This window comes from Zalophus californianus, chromosome 1 (genome assembly GCF_009762305.2).
Source record: "Zalophus californianus isolate mZalCal1 chromosome 1, mZalCal1.pri.v2, whole genome shotgun sequence".
Lineage (NCBI taxonomy): Eukaryota > Metazoa > Chordata > Mammalia > Carnivora > Otariidae > Zalophus > Zalophus californianus.
In genome coordinates, this window is record NC_045595.1 from 212,733,808 (window position 1) to 212,751,197 (window position 17,390).

Here is a 17,390-nt window from a genome sequence, read left to right on the forward strand (position 1 = left end):
ATAATAATAATAATAATAACAATAACAATAATAATAAATAAATTAAAAAACCAAGCAAACCAAAAGACTTCGGGGAAGATTACATCTAATCCCTAACACCATGACGGTCTTATATCTAAGATCACAGCCTATTTCCCACGACAGTTTGACCCAAACTCTGGCACTCCCTGATCCACACCCCCCAGCAAAGCAGCACCGCGTTAGCCTGCAGCCAAAGAAACTCCGAATAGCTTCTTAGCCAGTATTGGATCTGTGCCAAGTTAATTCTTTATCCTTGACTTCACTCTATTGTTTTTTTAAATCGGGTTTACGAAGAGGTAATTTACCCGCAGTCAAGCTTGCCTCCTGCAGGTGCGGTGCGCTGTGACTTTGGAGAGATTTAGGCAACCTCTGCACAGTCGAATGTGGAACATCTCTCCCCCCACAGCCCTCCTGGTGCCCCCGCCCTGCCTCTGGCAGCCACAGATGGGATTTCTGTCCCTGGAGGCTGGCCCTCCACAGAATCCTTGTAGAGTGTGGCCTTGGAGTCCGTGCGCAGGTGTCCTTGACCAGGGAACAGGAAACGTCCCCCACCCATGAGAGCTCACCAGCCTTTGTCTCAGCCCAGAGCCTAACTGACCTGCTGTCCTTTCCAGTACCTGCTCTCCCCAGAGACCATCGAAGCTCTCCGGAAGCCCACCTTCGACGTCTGGCTCTGGGAGCCCAACGAGGTGAGTGAGGGGCCCGGTGCCAGCGTCACGGGGACCTGCCAGGGTCCCCCATGGCTTCACCTGCTCTCTGACCTTGATTCTCCAGGTTTTCCCTCAGTCTGACTCTGGGTGGGCTCAGGGGGGCCCGGACGCAGGCCTCAGAAAGGGGGGTGTCAGAGCAGAGGCACGGGTGGTCAAGTGCAGGAAAGCTGGCCCCCCAAACCCCGCACACCCTCCTGGGCCAGCCGCCGCGCCCCCTGAGGGAAACCCGGGAGGCGCCTCCTCAGGAGAGGGGCGGAGGGAAGACAGCTGTGTCTCAGCCAGAGGATGCAGGGCTGGGGGTGCAGGACTCGGCAGCAAGACCATTCTTCCAATTTCCCCTTTTGCTGAGAAAACACTAACATGGAGATTTTTGTTTATTCGGCCGAATCTAATAATATCAGCTGTACCCCTCTGTGTCTGAACCCCGAGAAAACAAAAGTCCCTCATCATGGACATGAGGCCCACCAAATCTACGACTTCTCCAGCTTTCTGGTAACACAGACACGCAGAAAGGCCGCCCCCCTGCAAGCTCACCGCAGGGCGCAGGAAAGAAGAGCTCTGCACCCTGAGCGGGCACCGTCTCGCTCACCAGGGCCAGGGTCTCAGAAGTGCCCGGCTCTCGTGCTTTTGTTCCGGCACAAGACTGCTGCCCTGCCCACCCCACCTCCGCCCCACTGTTTGCTGGCCCGTGCCCCAGGGATCGTCCCATCGCAAACCCTGGACCGGACGACACGTGGACCCCAAATCATCCAGCCACCCAGGAGTGCGCAGGGCTGGAGCGTGGGTTTAGGCGGGCAAGAAGCCACAGTGGAAGCCACCATGCCCGGCGGGGATAGGAGGTGGCATGGCCAGGAGAAACAGGGGTCAGGTCCTTGAAGACAAGTGTCAGGACCAGGGTCTGAACTTAGGACCTGGGCTGGGCAAGGCTTGTGCACAGGTGAGTGGGCACACCGGGATGGCTCGGCGCGCACAGATTCCTGCTTCTGGCAGGTGGGCAGACACCACTGCTGGAAATCGCTCCGGCTTCCGCACACCGGCAGTGAGAGCAGAGCCGGGTCCCCGATGGCAAAGCGCCTGCCTGGAAATGCGCACTCACTACCCGCTCTGTCTCCATCTCCCACGGAATCCCACTGGGGCCGGAGAGGCTGAAGGATTCACGCACCCAGGAGGGGAAGGCCGCCTGCCCACGGCGTCAGGGCCGGGGTGAAGCCTGCAGGTGGGCCCCGCCTCCGGTGGGCTTCCCCCAGCGCATCTCAGTGCCCGGGGCAGACTGCTCAGCGGTTCCGGGGTTTCCAGAGACGTTCTGCCAGCACGCGGCCAGGAACCAGAGATGCCCAAGGTTAGGAGCCCTAGCCTCTGGCCAATCTGGGGGTGCCATGGATTTGGAACTGTGGGCGGTGAAGGCCCCCCAAAACTGCATCTGGCCGCCCATGAAGCAGCTCACACCCCAGAATGTTGGGGCCCCCATTGGGGGGTCACACCTCTTCCTTCGCGTGAGGGTATCTCTGTGCTCAGCACCCTCAGCCCCAGCAGGGTCCTCCGGCTCAGAGAGCAGACGGAGGCAATGGCTTCACGTGTTCTTGTTCCCCACCAGCTGACGTGCCAGAGCTCTTCCGGCACGGCCACCTCCCCGGAGCGCGGGCCTTGCAGGCCGTGGGGCCCCGGCTCTCTGGCAAGCACCTGCAGCCTCCTCCACATGGCCACCCGGCCCGGACCGCCCAGCGGCTGCCAGCGTGGCAGCGGATGCACGAAGCGTCCCTCCCACTCCAGAGCTGTCGCACACGTCACAGAAGTGGGGCCAGATGGTCTCGTCTGCCCATCACCTCCAACTGTGGACTCCCGATCTCACCACCACCATCACGGCTCCTGGGGATTGCTGGAGCTGTGCACGCGTGCAGAGGGGAGCAAGGGGGCTGCAGGCCTCTGGCCCCGAGCGCCGGCATCCAGGGTGGTGGGTGCCAGCAGCCCGAGCCGCACGCCGGGGCCCTGAACTCGTCCCCAGAGCCTGGCGCCCTGCGCGTAATGCAATCTGCGCCCATCCCGTCCCCTCGAGGAGGACAGTCCATCCGTGACACCGCAGGCTCCCACACACGCCCACTGAATTCTTGGCGATGCCACGGGTCTCGGCTCCGTGGCATTCCTTCCACAGCCGTCTTGTGGACGCTCTAGGCACAGGGCTGGACATGCAGAGCCCATGCTCCCCGTGTTCCAAGCTCTCCCAGTGCCGTGTAACGAGGAAGACGGGTCTCCGGTGGCGTGCCCTGTAGCAGTCAGCTCAGGCAGCTGTAACATGAGCTACAGGCCGAGAAGGCATCCACTCACACCTGGAGGTCCGAGATCAGGCGTCGGCAGGGCGGGTGTCTCCCAGGCCCCTCTCCCTGGCGTGTAGACACTGCCTTCCAGGTCCTCACGTGGTCGTCCCTGTGTGCATGTCTGTTCTGGTCTCCTCTCCTCATGGGGACACCAGTGCTAGTGGACCAGGGCCACCCCGGTGACCTCATTTAACCCTAATGAGTGTTTAAAGGCCCTCTGTCCACACAGTCATGTCGGGGGTTAGAGCTTCAACACACTGATTTGGGGGCCACAGTTCAGTCCATAAGACACCTTTTTGGGAAGAGAATGTCACACGGTGACCAGAGGCGGCCCGGGAGCGTGACCGCTCGGGCCCCAGACAGTTGGCGGATGGGATGAGGCAGGGCTCAGGTGTGTGGCCCCGGAGCTGGGGAGCGTGGGCGGGTATCACGCCCCATGCCACCAGGTGATGCCTAACGGTCCCCGCCTCGTGGATCTCCCGTCTTCCTGGGCGCTGCATGCAAGACCTGCTTCCCAGAAAGCAGAGCCTGCGTTCCCAGACCCTCACTTTTTAATAAACATTCAGTCTTTTTTCCCTGGTTTAATTAGCTCCAGAGCTCTGAGCTGTATTTAAATAGATCACAACAATGACAATCAATCATCTTCGGGACTGAAAACAAAAGCTATTTTAACCTGAGCGAGATTCCCGTAGAAGACAGCTCAGTGACGGGAATGCGGCTTACCTTCCAGACCCCACAACGAGCCCCTTACAGTGTGTGTCTGGTCCCCGCGGGCCGCACAAGGGCGCACGAACTGTGCTGGGGACGCAGGCCACAGAGTCTCAGCGAGCACAGGGCGTCTGTGTCTGTGAAGGCACCAGCTCTCGGGCGCGCGTCCCGTGGAACCGTGTCCCCAGAACCTCAGCCTGGCTTCTCGTGTGTCCAAGTTCAGAGTCACTTCGGACGTGGTCGTTCGGGGGTGCCCCCTCTCACCCAGTCGGTCCCTTCTTGCGTGGAACTCCCTTGACTTCTCAGCCCGGCTGCTCTTTCAAGCCCCACATCCCTGCCAGGGGTCCCAAGACCCCCCTCCCTAGTCAACATGGCTTTGCTCTCAGGGCCCCCGGGAGCAGAGGGCTCACCCTGTAGGGACCGGCGGGCCCTGCAGGCATCTCCCGGGATGCGGGAGAGGCAGCTCAGTCGGGCGGCCAGGCTGGCCGGCCCCGCCACAGACCACCCTTCTGTTCCTGTGTCCGCAGATGCTGAGCTGCTTAGAGCACATGTACCATGACCTGGGCCTGGTCAGAGATTTCTCCATCAACCCCATCACACTCAGGAGATGGCTGGTAAGTGCAGGTCCCCCCTATCCCCCTCGAACACAGTGTCATCCCGTTACTAGGGAACAGACCACCCGGGCCCCTTGCTGGTGGCGTCCTACAGACGGAGGTGACGTTCCCATGAGTGCTCTGTGAGGACGTGCAGCCTGTCTCTGTCCGTCTCCCACCAAAACACTCAGTACCCCTAAGTTCCTGCTCTGGTGCTCAAGAAAACAGGAAGAACCAAGGAGGGGGCAGTGAAGTGAGTGTGCAGGTGCGTGCACGTTTATGGGGGGGTGTCGGCCTGAGTGATGTGTGCGTGTGTGCATGAATGTTAATGTGTGTAGGTGGGAGTGTGCGTGCTGTAGGTGTGAGTGTGCAAGTGTGGAGGGGGTACATGTATGAGTATGTGAGTGTGTGTTCAGCAATTACTTTAAATAAAATGTTGCTCAGAACTAAGTGTGAAAAGCAAAGATGTTAAGTATTAAAATATGAAAAGGTGTGATGAGGACCGGGACCCAGAGCCACTTCGAGAGCCCCCCAGCCCTCCCCGCAGCTTCACGTCCCCGCATGGCTCCTCAGAGCCCTTCCGGGGACACCTCAGTCCATGAGCCCAGGTGAAAGCCTACTGCCCACCCGCCCTCTGGCCACAGAGTGGCCAGTGGGACGTCCTCAGGCCCCCTTGGGCTGCCTTGCCCGTGCCTCCAGCAAGCCCAGGAAGGCAGCTGGCCTCTGGGTCAGCCGAGGGTGATACGGAGTGCATCTGAAACGCTAGCAGTCAGCTGGCAAAATGGGAAGGAGCTGCCCAGGGCAGCTTGGCGGGGAGGGCGGGCAGCGCACGTGGGCAGCTGGGACCGTCCGTCTCTCGCAGCTCTGCGTGCATGACAACTACAGGAACAACCCTTTCCACAACTTCCGGCATTGCTTCTGCGTGACCCAGATGATGTACAGCATGGTCTGGCTCTGCAGGCTCCAGGTGGGTCTCTGGGGGGCTCCTGCCGGGGGGTGGCAGCACCGCACTTGGGACGCAGCCCCCACCCGGGGTCCAGGCTCCCCCGCCCTCCTAGGGAAGCCACCCCAGCCCACCGTTGTCACCTGCCCCCCTGGCCCCACCCCCAGGCCAGCTGCTGAGGGGCTTCATCCTACCCAGGTCACCCCTCTCCCACCCCATTCCAGCCCCCTCCTCACCCCATCCCACCCTCTCTCTGATCCAGGAGAAATTTTCCCAAATGGATATCTTGATTCTAATGACGGCAGCCATCTGCCATGATTTGGATCATCCAGGGTACAACAACACGTACGTACATGATTTTTCTCTCTTTTTCCTTTTAAAGGGCTCTCTGGTTATCAGAGTCACCTTTTCAGTTTAACACGCAGACTAGTTCCAAGTTGGGGCTGCCGGCGAAGGCCTCACCAGCCCCCAGATCACCTCCGTAGGACACAGCTCCCACTCTAGGACTTGGCCCAGGGCCTCGGGCCACCCGGGGCAGAAGCTTCTGGCTTGCCGAGCCCCGAGGGGCTGCCACACTCCTCTGCAGTCCTGGTGATGCCAGGCCTCCCCTCCGCCTAAAACAGGGCGTGATGCCCACACGTGATGCCCCGTTCTCTGGATCCCCCTCCCCCACCTGTTTCCAACAGGACCAAGGCAGAGAGTGAGTGCAGATGGGCAGCAGGTGGGAGGGGTCCACAGCGGGCCGTGGGGGCCAGGACGACAGGCCAGGCTTCACGGGAACAGTGATCCAGTCCCACTTCTGGGGGCACGAGGGCACAGAGTCCACCCCGCATAACTGCCGGGTCCCGGCCCTGTGGCACCGGTTTGCATCCCTGGTGATGCACCTGTCCTAGCAGGTGTATTCGTGTGGTCTGACGTGGCTGAGAACTCACCATCACTTTTGATGGCAGGCCTCCATAGTGGGGACACCCGTGCTCCTCCAAGGAGGCGGGCACCGTGCGCATCCACCCCCTGCTTTCACACTCAAGATCATGTGCGAGGTACAGTCCAGCCAAGGGGTCATAGCCACAGCTGTAACATGAAAACACACCCGGTACCCCCCACCACAAACACCTGCCCTCTGCGCATACCGATGACATGTCGAGGGGCCAAAACGGAAGGCCTGATCGCCTTTGGGCACTGTCACTGGGAGCAGAGGAGGGGTCTTGGTGGCGTCCACCTGGTAAGGTTATAGGAAGGACCTTGAGGGCATCGAGTGAAAGGGGCAGCAGAGAGTCAGGAGAGCCCGGAGTGTGTCCCTGGTACCGCAAAGGGGCCACAGCTCAACTCCCGGCCTCTGCTGGTGCCCCTGCTTCCCCGCGGGTGCCTGAGGCTCCGTGTGCTCTCTCCTTCGATGCCAGGTACCAGATCAATGCCCGCACGGAGCTGGCCGTCCGATACAACGACATCTCGCCCCTGGAGAACCACCACTGCGCCGTGGCCTTTCAAATTCTCGCCCAGCCCGAGTGCAACATCTTTGCCAACGTGCAGCCGGACGAGTTCAAGCAGATCAGACAGGTGTGCAGGGGCAAGGGCCCTCTGACTGCAGAGTGGGGGGGCGGTGAGCACAACCCTGGGGCGGAACCCCCTTGCTCCAGGGGCTGAGGCCCCCACGCGCTCCCGGCCCCACCCCTCCCCCCCCAAGGCCAGTGCACCCCCGGGAGAGGCGAGCCCTCCGCACGGATACACGAGACCCCGCCAACCTGCATTTCACATCCCGAGTTTGACCGAATCCTTTGAGATTCGTCCTTTCTCCAGCCCGCAGCCGGGGAGGGTGAGGGTTCCGGAGGTTGGGTCACTCATCAGAGGTCCACAGTGAGTTCGTGCAGGCCCTGGACAGACCCCCCTGCTGCATCCAACCTGGCAGAAACCTGACTGCTTCCCGAACCCCCACCTCAACTTAGCCCCACCACCCACTTCAGATAAGGGATGCTGGGGAGGTGACAGCACCCTCCTGTCCTGAGACCCACACCTTCCCACTCACTGCAAGTAACGCCCCCTTCCACGCAGGGGGTCCCCGCTGAGCACAGCTCCGTGCACCCCCTCTGATGTTTCCAGGGGAGGGAAGAGACCGGAAGGACCTCTTGGAGGAGTATGCGGGTTGAATGGAGCCCCCTTTGCCAAAGAAATTGTATGTTCCCTTCCTGAGCCCCGGAACCTGTGAATGTGACTCGACTCGGGAAAAGAGTCTTTGCTGGTAGGAAAGTTAGAGCTCTGGAGGAAATTAGCTTGGATTACCCAGGTGGGCCCTAAATCCAATGACAAGTGTCCTCAGAAGAGACAGAAGGGGAGACATACATGGAAGAAAAAGCCGCATAAAGCAGAGGCAGAGGCTGGAGTGACGTGGACCCAAGTCAGGGAGTGCCTGGGGCCACCAGGAGCAGGGAACGTCGGGAAGGACGTTTCCCCAGAGCCTTGGGACTTCTGGCCTCCGGACTGTGAGAGGGGGCCTTTCTGCTGGTCCGTCACCCAGCGAGTGGCACCTGTACAGCGGCCTCGGGACATACGAGCCGCGGGCCATGTTCGTGTGGAGGGGCCACGCTCTGCCGTCCCACGGATGACAACCTCACCCGCTCGATGCCTCGGGGCCTGGCTTCAAGGTGCACCTGATAAAGACACGGGAATCCCGGGATCCGGGCTCTCCCTCCCGGAGGTCTGAAAAGCTTCACTCTGTCAGAGAGCAGCCCCGTAAACTGTTGTCACCCATCAGCCATGCTTCCAGGAAGCTCGGAACTCTGGGTGGTGCCGAAGGTCAGTCACTAGCAAGTCACCGATTCCCAGCACAGCTGTGTCCCCTTTATCTGTGGGCTTTCCCGCTCTCTCCCCTGCTCTGGAGCTCCCAGGATGAGCCGAGGCGCATCTTTCTCAAGTGGGAAAGGGGCAGATCATGGAGAGCCCCCAACGGCGGCCCGGTGAGGAGCTCCTGCAGGGACCACAGCAGCCGGACGGTCCCCCTCGTGCGTGACCCGCCCCTTGGGAGCGGTCAGTGCAGGACCCGCCCACCAGGGGGACACAGGAGGCTTGTCCTGCCTCAAACACATGACTAACGTGAAAATGAGACTTTCTGGGCATAAAATCAGTTGTCCCAATTTCTTTTTAAGATTTTATTTCTTTATTTATTTAAAGAGAGAAACTGTGAGCCGGGGGAGGAGCAGAGGGAGAGGGAGAGGCAGACTCCGCACCGAGTGTGGGGCCCGACCTGGGGCTTGATCCCAGGACCCCGAGATCACGACCTGCGCCGAAGGCAGATGCTTCACCGACTGAGCCACCCAGGCGCCCTAGTTGTCCCAATTTTTAATAGTATTTTGTCATTGTGTTTAGGGATGAATCCTCACAGGAGTGGCCCCTTCACTAGTAACACAATGAAATCTTTAAAAGAAACCGCGGAATTCACAATGCCAGGGATGTTCCCCTCCCCCAGAATACATCTGAGATGATCCGTCTCCACTGATTGCAGTTCCATCCCGGATGCTGTAGTTCTGTGTTCTGGGGAAAGCACACTCTGTGCAGTGCAGAGCTGTGTCCTTATACGTGTTTTCGGGGTGCACGGACGGTCACGGCTTCGAATCATGTTACTTCTATTAAACCAATATTTGGTTAACAAGATAATAAAATATTTATATTTTAAAAATCACTACATTCTTGGGGCGTCCAGGTGGCTCAGTCGGCTGAGCGTCCGACTCTTGGTCTCAGCTCAGGTCTTGATCTCGGGGTCGTGAGTTCAAGCCCCGCATTGGGCTCCACACTGACCGTGGAGCCTACTTAAAAAAAAAAATTTTTTTTTTAAATCATTGCATCCTCATTTACAAATGTGTTAGCAGAACAGTGCTATCAAATATAACCTGACTTTGATCGCTCCCAAGCACCAAAGGCACAGATTGGATAACAGGGAAAAAGTCTCCTGGAAAATCGGGTAGTGACCTCCAGCGACGTGATATGAAAGGCCCAGCCATATACCTGGATTCCTGGATGGAGGGGAAGCGTTTCTCCTTGGCTGAGACAAGCCGTCACAGGGAAGCATGGTGCTGAGCCTGCCACCTGCAAGCGAATGAGCCTGGCGGGCCTGAGGGGGCTGCCTCCTCCTGGACTCAGCATTTGGGTCTCGCCCGCAACACACGCGTGGGTTTGAATCCCCAGCCTCCACCCGCCAGCCGTGGCCTGGGAGGCTCCCCAGCCTCCTCAAGGCTCTGCTTCTTCATCTTGAAAATGAGGACACTGATTCTCAGAGACACACATCAAGTTGGCACGAGGACTAAGTGGGACACTGTGCGCGGAGGGTTCGGCATGCAGTCAGGGCTCACGGAGTGGTGTTGGGACGGTACCCGGGGTTAATGTTTTGCTTTCGCTTTTCAGGGGATGATCACATTAATTTTAGCCACTGACATGGCAAGACATGCAGAAATTATGGATTCTTTCAAAGAAACAATGGAGAATTTTGACTACAGCAATGAGGAGCACATGACCCTTGTAAGTAGCTTGTTTTAGCTCGTTCAGGGGCTGGTGCGTGTGTCCCACCCTCCAGCCCGGACTGGAAACCGAGAAACCCCAACCCTTGCCTGGCCTCGGAGCGAGGCATGATTAAAGTGGGCACACAATCACAGCGCTTACCTGAAAAGCCCCCAGCGAGCCCATGTCCCAGGTAGAGGTGGCTTTTCTGATTCCTGCATCTCGTTCTGACTTGAAGGTGGTGAGTGGGTGAAGGCAATCCATCTTGCTCTGGTTTCCTGAGAACAAAGCTGGTCTTCCCATGAAGGCACGGCCCCAGAAAACACCCTGCATACCCGTTTCTGGGCGGGCAAGTCAGGGATCCGCAGGGCCCCTTCCCAGCTCACCCCTCCATGAGCAGGGGCCGAGCATCCGGAGAAGGGGAGCAGATCTCTCCAGTGAGGAGAGCCCACCTGGGTCGGCACCGTGCCTGCCCTTTTAAGAGAAAAACATGGAAACGTCCTTCCCAGTCTTCAGGGAAGGGGTGATGCTGAGCCTGGTCTGGGTGTGAGGCCTGCTTTCTGGCATTCTCTCTCCTTTAAAATTGATGGCCCCTTTCCATCCCTAGAAGCCGGTGAACAAGGACAGCCCTCTGAGATCTGGCTGACTTCTGTCCATCCTGTTCTCAAACCTGAATTACAGCTAACACACAAAGTGTGTTAGGGAAGGGCCTCGCATTCTCCATAAGTAAACAACAGGAGGAAGGGCCTCCCAAGGCATCCCTTCATGGGGCTGAACATGGGGAGATGCGGTCATGTTGGAGGGACAGCCTTGCTCCTGAAACACCAGCGGGGTGTGGGGGGTGCCGCCTGCCCTCCACAGCAAGGCGAGGAGGAAGAACGAATAGGCTGAGCCCCTTTGGAGCCTCCAGGTTCCCTCCGACACGTAAGGAAAGGCCCTCAGGGGCAGGAGGCCAGAAGTCTTGCTGCCAGGGCCCGAGCGGTCAGGATGATGACCATCACACCTTCACTCCCTCACTCCAACTATTCAGGCAAGGGAGTGTCCTGCGCCCCCACACAGAGTGAGGGTCCGTGGCCTGCGGCACAGACTAGGGGATCGTGCCTTGGCCGAGGAGCCCCAAAAGCACCCAATTCCTGATGGACATGGGGACTGGAGGATGTAGAGGGAAAGGCCCGAGAGTGGAAAGGTTCTGGGTCAAAATGGATTCTAGGACCTCAGCCGAGGCCCCCAACAGGAGGCCTGGGAGCAGTGCCCCGTGTGGCCGCGGCCTGAGATCCTGGCACAGCCCCCTCCAGTACGCAGTGCCCAGGCTGTGCCCCGGGCCCGGTGTGGGGCAGCTTCCCTCAGAGGCCTGCCGAGCAAGGCCCTGTAATGGCCTGTGTTCTGGAGCCAACTCCCAGAGCAGACAAGGAAGGCCTGGATCGACTCCCGGGCACTGATAAGGAAGGGTGGTGACCAGGGACAGGGAAAAGGTCAGCCAGGTCACCCTGAGGTTCAGCTGGGGCTGTGCCAGACGCTGAGCTGAGTGGAGAGGTGCTTTGCCGAGTTAGGCTCCCCACCCGCCTCCTGCAAGACTGGGTGCAAACAGCCCGGGCCCACTCAGAGGGCCCACAGCCCACGCTGGTGTGCCCGGGGGGACTTTGGTCACCTTCAGACCCTGAACGGTGGCCCACGCTTTGTCCCGGGACGTCAGTGACACGTGGGGACAGTCGTGTGTGGCAGCAGGGGTCCTTGCTGGGCGACACCATCTGGCGCTGGGGGGGTGGGGGCAGGAAGGCTGGAAGGAGGGGCCAGAGCAGGCCTGGAAGGCAGTGGGCAGCAGGGGGAGGCAAGGTTTCTGCAGGCTGGTGGCTTGAGCAGAAGGTGCAGGGGCCCCGGGCAGAGAGCGCCAGCTCACAGGGGAGACACATGCCTGGGAGCACTGGGCAGAAGCCCACACCACCTTCGCCGCGGTGTGATTTTTCTGACTCCAGGCAGGAGGGGCAGGTGCAATCAGAGCTCAGCCCAATGGATGCCCTTGGGGTCACAGGCAGCCCTGCAGGTGCCACTCGTGCTCGGGGGCATGCGGTGCCCAGGGGAACATCCCCCACCCTGAGATTCTGTGAGGGCCCTTCCTCTGATACACTCACTGCTACCAGGGGTCCCACCACCACCCCTTTAACCTCTGCCTGCTAACGGTGACTTCTTTTCTATGTTTTTGTGTGTCCTCAACAAGCAAGAAGATCCTTTTAAACTTTACGATTGAAGTTTGTATTACAAAACGTGTCTGTGTTAACAGACCTTTCTACTCCTCAAGCCCCCCAAACAGATTCTGATCCCGTGGGGGTTGGTGAGGCCCCCGTTCTCCCGGGGGTGGCTGGGGTTCTAGACGCAGACTGCCAGTACACCTGCCCAGAGCGAGCCCGCGGCGCCGTGGACACAAGCAGCACAGCTCAGCCCCCGATGGCCAGCAGCGCCGCCCTCCGTCCCCCCGGGGCGGCAAGGCCAGCCCCAGACAGCAGGAGTGGGACGTGCTCTGCGCTCCATGCCTGATCCCAGATCTCTCTTCCAGCTGAAGATGATTTTGATAAAATGCTGTGACATCTCTAACGAGGTCCGTCCAATGGAAGTTGCGGAACCTTGGGTGGACTGCCTATTAGAAGAGTATTTCATGCAGGTAAGAGTGTCCCACAGCCACCAGCCCCCCCAGCCGCTCAGCTTAACCCCTTCACGGGCTCTGTGTTGGAAAGGCGACGGGCGTGCCCAGGGGGACTAGTGGAGTGAGTCACAGACGATTTCTCCAGCCTCCAGGAAGCCCTTACAGCAGGTGCACATCCAAGATGAACGGGTATGACCTGACACAGGGAAGACAGGGGCAGCCTGGGAAAGCGAGCAATGAAACCCGCCCCCGTGACCAGTGCGCCGCTGGTAGGGCGGACGAGTCAGGCAAACGGCCTCAAAGAGAAGCAGCAGAGGCAGGAGGGGCCCCCAGGGATGGGTGAGACCACGCAGGTCAGCCGACGCTCAGACAACCCAGCGTGGCGAGGATGCTGGCAGGCCGGCGAGGTGGGCCCCAGGAGGAGGCCGGAGTCCTGCAGGCCACCTCTGCCTCGGAGCCAGCTGCACCCGTCCCTGCGCCCTGTCCTCACGGCGGGCCCCCCCACACCCTCTGAATGCTTCGGTGGCCACAGAAGATACCGCTCCATTCCTGTCGCTACCTCCACCCCTACGGCAGAGTGGTCTGGTTGGGTGAACGGGGCACGGGACATGCCCCGTGCCCTCAGAGTCCAGAGGCCACGGGTATTTCTAACATTGCGGCCCACTGCATCCCCCAGAGCGACCGCGAGAAGTCCGAGGGCCTTCCGGTGGCCCCTTTCATGGACCGGGACAAAGTGACCAAAGCCACAGCCCAAATTGGGTTCATCAAGTTTGTCCTGATCCCGATGTTCGAAACGGTGACCAAGGTGAGTGACTGTCACCACGTGCTGAAGACTCATCGAGAGACACACACTTGTGCACACGCGCTGGTTCACATGCGCGCCCCTGTGTGGTGTGAGGTGGGACCCGAGGCCCCTCCACCGGCATCCCGGGGGCCCTCACCCTCTCGCCTCCCCCTCTCACCCCTCCCAGCCTTCTGGTCTCCGTGCCCCCTGGAGCCGCCCCAGGCTCTCCACTCCCAGGGCACCTCTGCCTTCAGAAGAACCTCCTAACCTGCCCCACTCTACCTGGCACTCGGCCATCCCCAGGCTGATTTCAGCAAGGAGACCATCCCTGCCTCTCTCCTGAACCTTCCATGGCTCCCCATGCCCCCAACACAGGGAGGGCTGCCCCCCTCGTTGCACGCAGTCCCCTGCCGTCCTGGGCACGCCTGTCCTACAGGACGGCCCTCAGCTCTTAGTCCTCACCTTTCTTCACGCCTCCACCTCTGAGTGCGCCCGTTCAGCTGGCCCCAGGCCCATGGCACCCGCCAGCCTTCCAGAACCATCTCAGCGCGTCCTCCCGTAAACCCCATTCGCTGTTACTTCTCTGGGGACTCGCCTCCCTGTACATTCCGTGCACGGACTTCCGGGCCTTTGTCACGGCCAGCGGGTGCAGGGGCGCAGGACTGCCACGTGGGCCCTGCCCTCCCCCTGCAGTAGAACCGGGCTGTGACGGGGAAGCGCGGAAGGCATGGGGGGCGTTCCAGGGCCAAGAGCTGCATGCGCAGGGTCCCCCAGGGTGGGGATGGCAGGGTGGCCAAGGCCACGCCACCAGAACCGTCTGGTTCCTCCGGCCACAGGGCTGTCAGGAGACTAGAGACGAGGCTGGCGTCTGGACAACAGACATTCGGGGACAGGCAGGCGGAGGGCACGGCCATGTGAAGTGAGGACAGAAACAGAGCAAGACCTGGAGGTGGGTGGGAGGCAGGTGTTGGGCCTGCGGGTCTCCAGGAGCCGCTGACCAGACGGCCTCAGGACAGGGGTCACCGGGGACCCCGCTGCAGGTGGCAGCCCAGGGGCTCCGAGGACACTTGTTGTGTGGTCCCCTGGCCCCCCGGTTTCCCAGACGCTTGCGGCCACTTTGAGAATGATGGACTGTGAACCTGTCTGTCTCTCCCAGCTCTTCCCTGTGGTGGAGGAAATCATGCTCCAGCCCCTCTGGGAATCCAGAGATCGTTACGAGGAACTGAAGCAAATGGATGACGCCCTGAGAGAGGTAACAGGTGCCGCGTGGGGAAGGCGGTAGTCCTTGTGGTCCTCGGCGGGAGGGCCCTCTGCACCAGAGCTCATTTCCATTCCCCCTAAATCCAGACCCTGGCAAACCAGGGCACATTTACTCTCCGTGAAACCAAACTGCCCCAATGCTCTGCACCCCTTGGAGGGGTCATGCCGTCCCCAGTCCTTGTGCTGTAAACGGATGCGTCAGGGTCTCTCCACGTCTCAGACCCCCTCAGAGCAGCACCCCGGCCCCAATGTGCGTCCCTGTCCTCCTCCTGGCCCCGGGGCTGACCTTGCTCAGTGACAGGGCAGTAGGACGGGTCACTCCCTGCAGGACAGAAGCCACCACCCACATCCCGGAGCTCACAAATGGTGGCTCGGTCCACTCAGGGTCAGGGAGACCAGGCCTCGCTCTAGGTTGCTCTGAGGCCTGGTACTATGTCCAGGGAAGGTCTAGCTCACGTGCTCAGAGCCGGGGTAGAGGCGTTCTGCACGGTCTGTGAGCGGGTCTGGCCACGCCAGGGCCTTGGTGTGTGTACATCTCTGCTTTGGGGACCCCTGCCCCCGGAGACCACGCAGACACCCCCCACACCTCATAGCCAGTCAGCTGGGGTGGGCCTGGCCTCAGCCGCGCCACACACCCCACCCCATACTGTCTCCACCCCTCCTTCAGTCAGGGCCCGCCAGTTATGGTGCCCCCCGGCCTTGCCGCTGGGGACCCCCATGCCCCGCTGAGCGCCAGGTGGTCTCCCAAGCGCACTGTGTTGCTCTCATTCCCCAAACGGCTGTGTGTACAACACCAGGCATATCATCGGTGCTCAGGATTTGCCTACTGGCCCATGGGCCTTCCAGACCCACAGCTGGTTCCACTAGTCGGATCCCTCTACCAGAAGGTCACCGAGAGGTCCTGAGCCTCCAAAGCCTACAAGCAAATGGTACAGAGAGCGATGTCCGAGCAGATGTCCCTGGCAGGGCCCCCGGCAGGATTGCTAAAGCACCTTGGCATTCCTGGGCCCCCCGACAGCCATCGTTATAAAGGTCCCAGGCCTGGCCACCCAGCGGGGGCCACTCGGAACCCCAGGATGCTTTCCTACCCCCAAAAATGACAGACACACAAAAGAGAAAGGGCCGTGGGCTCCGTGCTCACCCCCGCCAGGCCACTGGGCTCTGCAGCCCGGACAAGCTAGCAGTCTAAGCTCGGGACTGTGGCCGAGACGGGGAGGCCTCCCATAGCGGGGAAGGTGGTGGGCACACAGACTGTGCTGCAGACATCCGTCTCCGTGACACATCAGCATTTCACTCAATGGGAAGCTCTTTAGCAGATAAGCAGGGACTCACGGGCTCCTGGAACCTGATTGTCCCCTACTCTGTCCTACTTACAGAAGACAGAGAGCCTGACATCCGGGCACACCGACCCGCCGAGAGAGGGAAGCAGAGATGTGAGGAAAAGCGAAGATAATGCCATCCTGAATTGACGTCTCAGCGCATATGGTAATTCAGACAAAACGGGGCAGCAGTGAGGATCTGTAGGGGCGGCAGGGAGGACATAAGGTGGGGAGGGCAGGAAATCCAAATGGCTGATGGTTTTGAAGTAAGTAAGACTTTGATTCCTTGCCTGTAAATCATAGAATTTGGCTCTGAAGGAAGGGGGACATGCTTTGACTGATAGCACAAGATCGGTCACGAGCCTAGGGGCCACTTACAAGGAAAAGCACGTTGTGACAGCTTCCCAGAAATGCAGTATCGTTCACACGGCTGTGAGCATTTTCCAAGCACTTGACGGTAGCTGCTCGTGTGGTCCGTGTCAAAGGCAAACCAGCCCCTTCGGTCTGAAGTATCACGGGAGAGATTCTCAGTTACACAGTGTGCCAGGCGCAGGGCATGGGACGTGGGGCCTGTTTTGTGCAGAGAAGTAGCAACAGGCACAGGCACCCAACAGTCCCAGCTTAGTTTAGGACAAGCTGAGTGACCCGCCCAAGCATCTCAACCTCTCTGAGCCTCACAGCCTGAATCTCTCCACTAGCGGGGATAATACCATTATTATTGTTGTTTTGTCCGTTAAACAAGCAGAGCACCGGACGACCCCAAGTGCTTGTAACATTGGTGTTTCGTTTTTCAGGCACATCCTATTTTTTAATGGTTCAGAAGAGGGATTGAGATTGTTTTACTTGGCCTAAATGTGTTCAACAGCGTGTGCGGTTTTTAAGCATCGTCTGCACATCATCCTGGGACGTCTGACAGCACCTGCACATTTTCAATCCCCACAGCAGCTTTCTCCCTCTTCCTTTTCCAAGCAGACGGAGCCTGAAGACGGCAGGACAGTCCGGGCCGTGGTTCTGGACCAGGCTGGAGGAGCCGGAGCCTCGCGGGAGCCAACTGTGCAGGGAAAAGTTGACTCTGAGCGCCTACTCCGCCAAGACTGCGTTTTCTAAGAACTGTTTTGTTCACTGATACAAAAAAAAAAAAAAGGAATTCATGATGCTGTACAGAATTTTTATTTTTAAACTGTCTTTTAAATAATATATTCTTATACAGAAACGGGTACTGTACTTTTTCTTTGGTAATGCTGTGTATCCCGGGGCTGCCTCTGAGAGTCCCCAGAGTGCCCCTCAGCTCTCCCGCAGAGACAAGGAACTGTGCTTTCCCCGCAGATGTATCTTAGAACAGTTTTCCAGTGTGATGTGATGCTCCATATCCCGTGTAAATTCAAATTAAATCTCAGGCGGTGCCCGGAGCGTGTCCTGTCTGTGAGCATCGAGGGGACGTTGGTGGCTGTGCGCGGGGAGGCACGGGGCCGGAGGCCGCTTGGTCAGACATGGGTGTGAACACACCACCAGGCCGGTGCCCGTTTACAGGGAGGTGGGCATGGAACACCTCAAACTGCAGATTATACTCAGCACATCTGAGGGTCTCCAGGGAGGGGAGCTGTCCCTTCTTCCTGC

General features: G+C 59.4%; 1 protein-coding gene across 4 annotated transcripts in view; it reads left to right on the forward strand.

Moving 5' to 3' along the window:
- Positions 1-17,175, forward strand: part of PDE9A (phosphodiesterase 9A) — a 97,894-nt gene extending 80,719 nt beyond the window's left edge. For 2 of the 4 annotated variants that reach the window (XM_027586795.2, XM_027586799.1), the window contains 11 exons: positions 636-710; positions 4,279-4,365; positions 5,207-5,311; positions 5,550-5,632; positions 6,688-6,844; positions 9,680-9,793; positions 12,324-12,428; positions 13,087-13,215; positions 14,351-14,446; positions 15,831-15,939; positions 16,743-17,175. In XM_027586795.2, coding sequence (XP_027442596.1) covers positions 636-710; positions 4,279-4,365; positions 5,207-5,311; positions 5,550-5,632; positions 6,688-6,844; positions 9,680-9,793; positions 12,324-12,428; positions 13,087-13,215; positions 14,351-14,446; positions 15,831-15,923 — 1,044 coding nt within the window. In that variant the 3' untranslated portion in view covers positions 15,924-15,939; positions 16,743-17,175. Of the gene's footprint in view, positions 1-635; positions 711-4,278; positions 4,366-5,206; positions 5,312-5,549; positions 5,633-6,687; positions 6,845-9,679; positions 9,794-12,323; positions 12,429-13,086; positions 13,216-14,350; positions 14,447-15,830; positions 15,940-16,567 lie in introns of all 4 variants that reach the window. The other 2 variants (XM_027586798.2, XM_027586796.2) reach the window with 2 other exon arrangements.
- Positions 17,176-17,390: the final 215 nt, after the last annotated feature.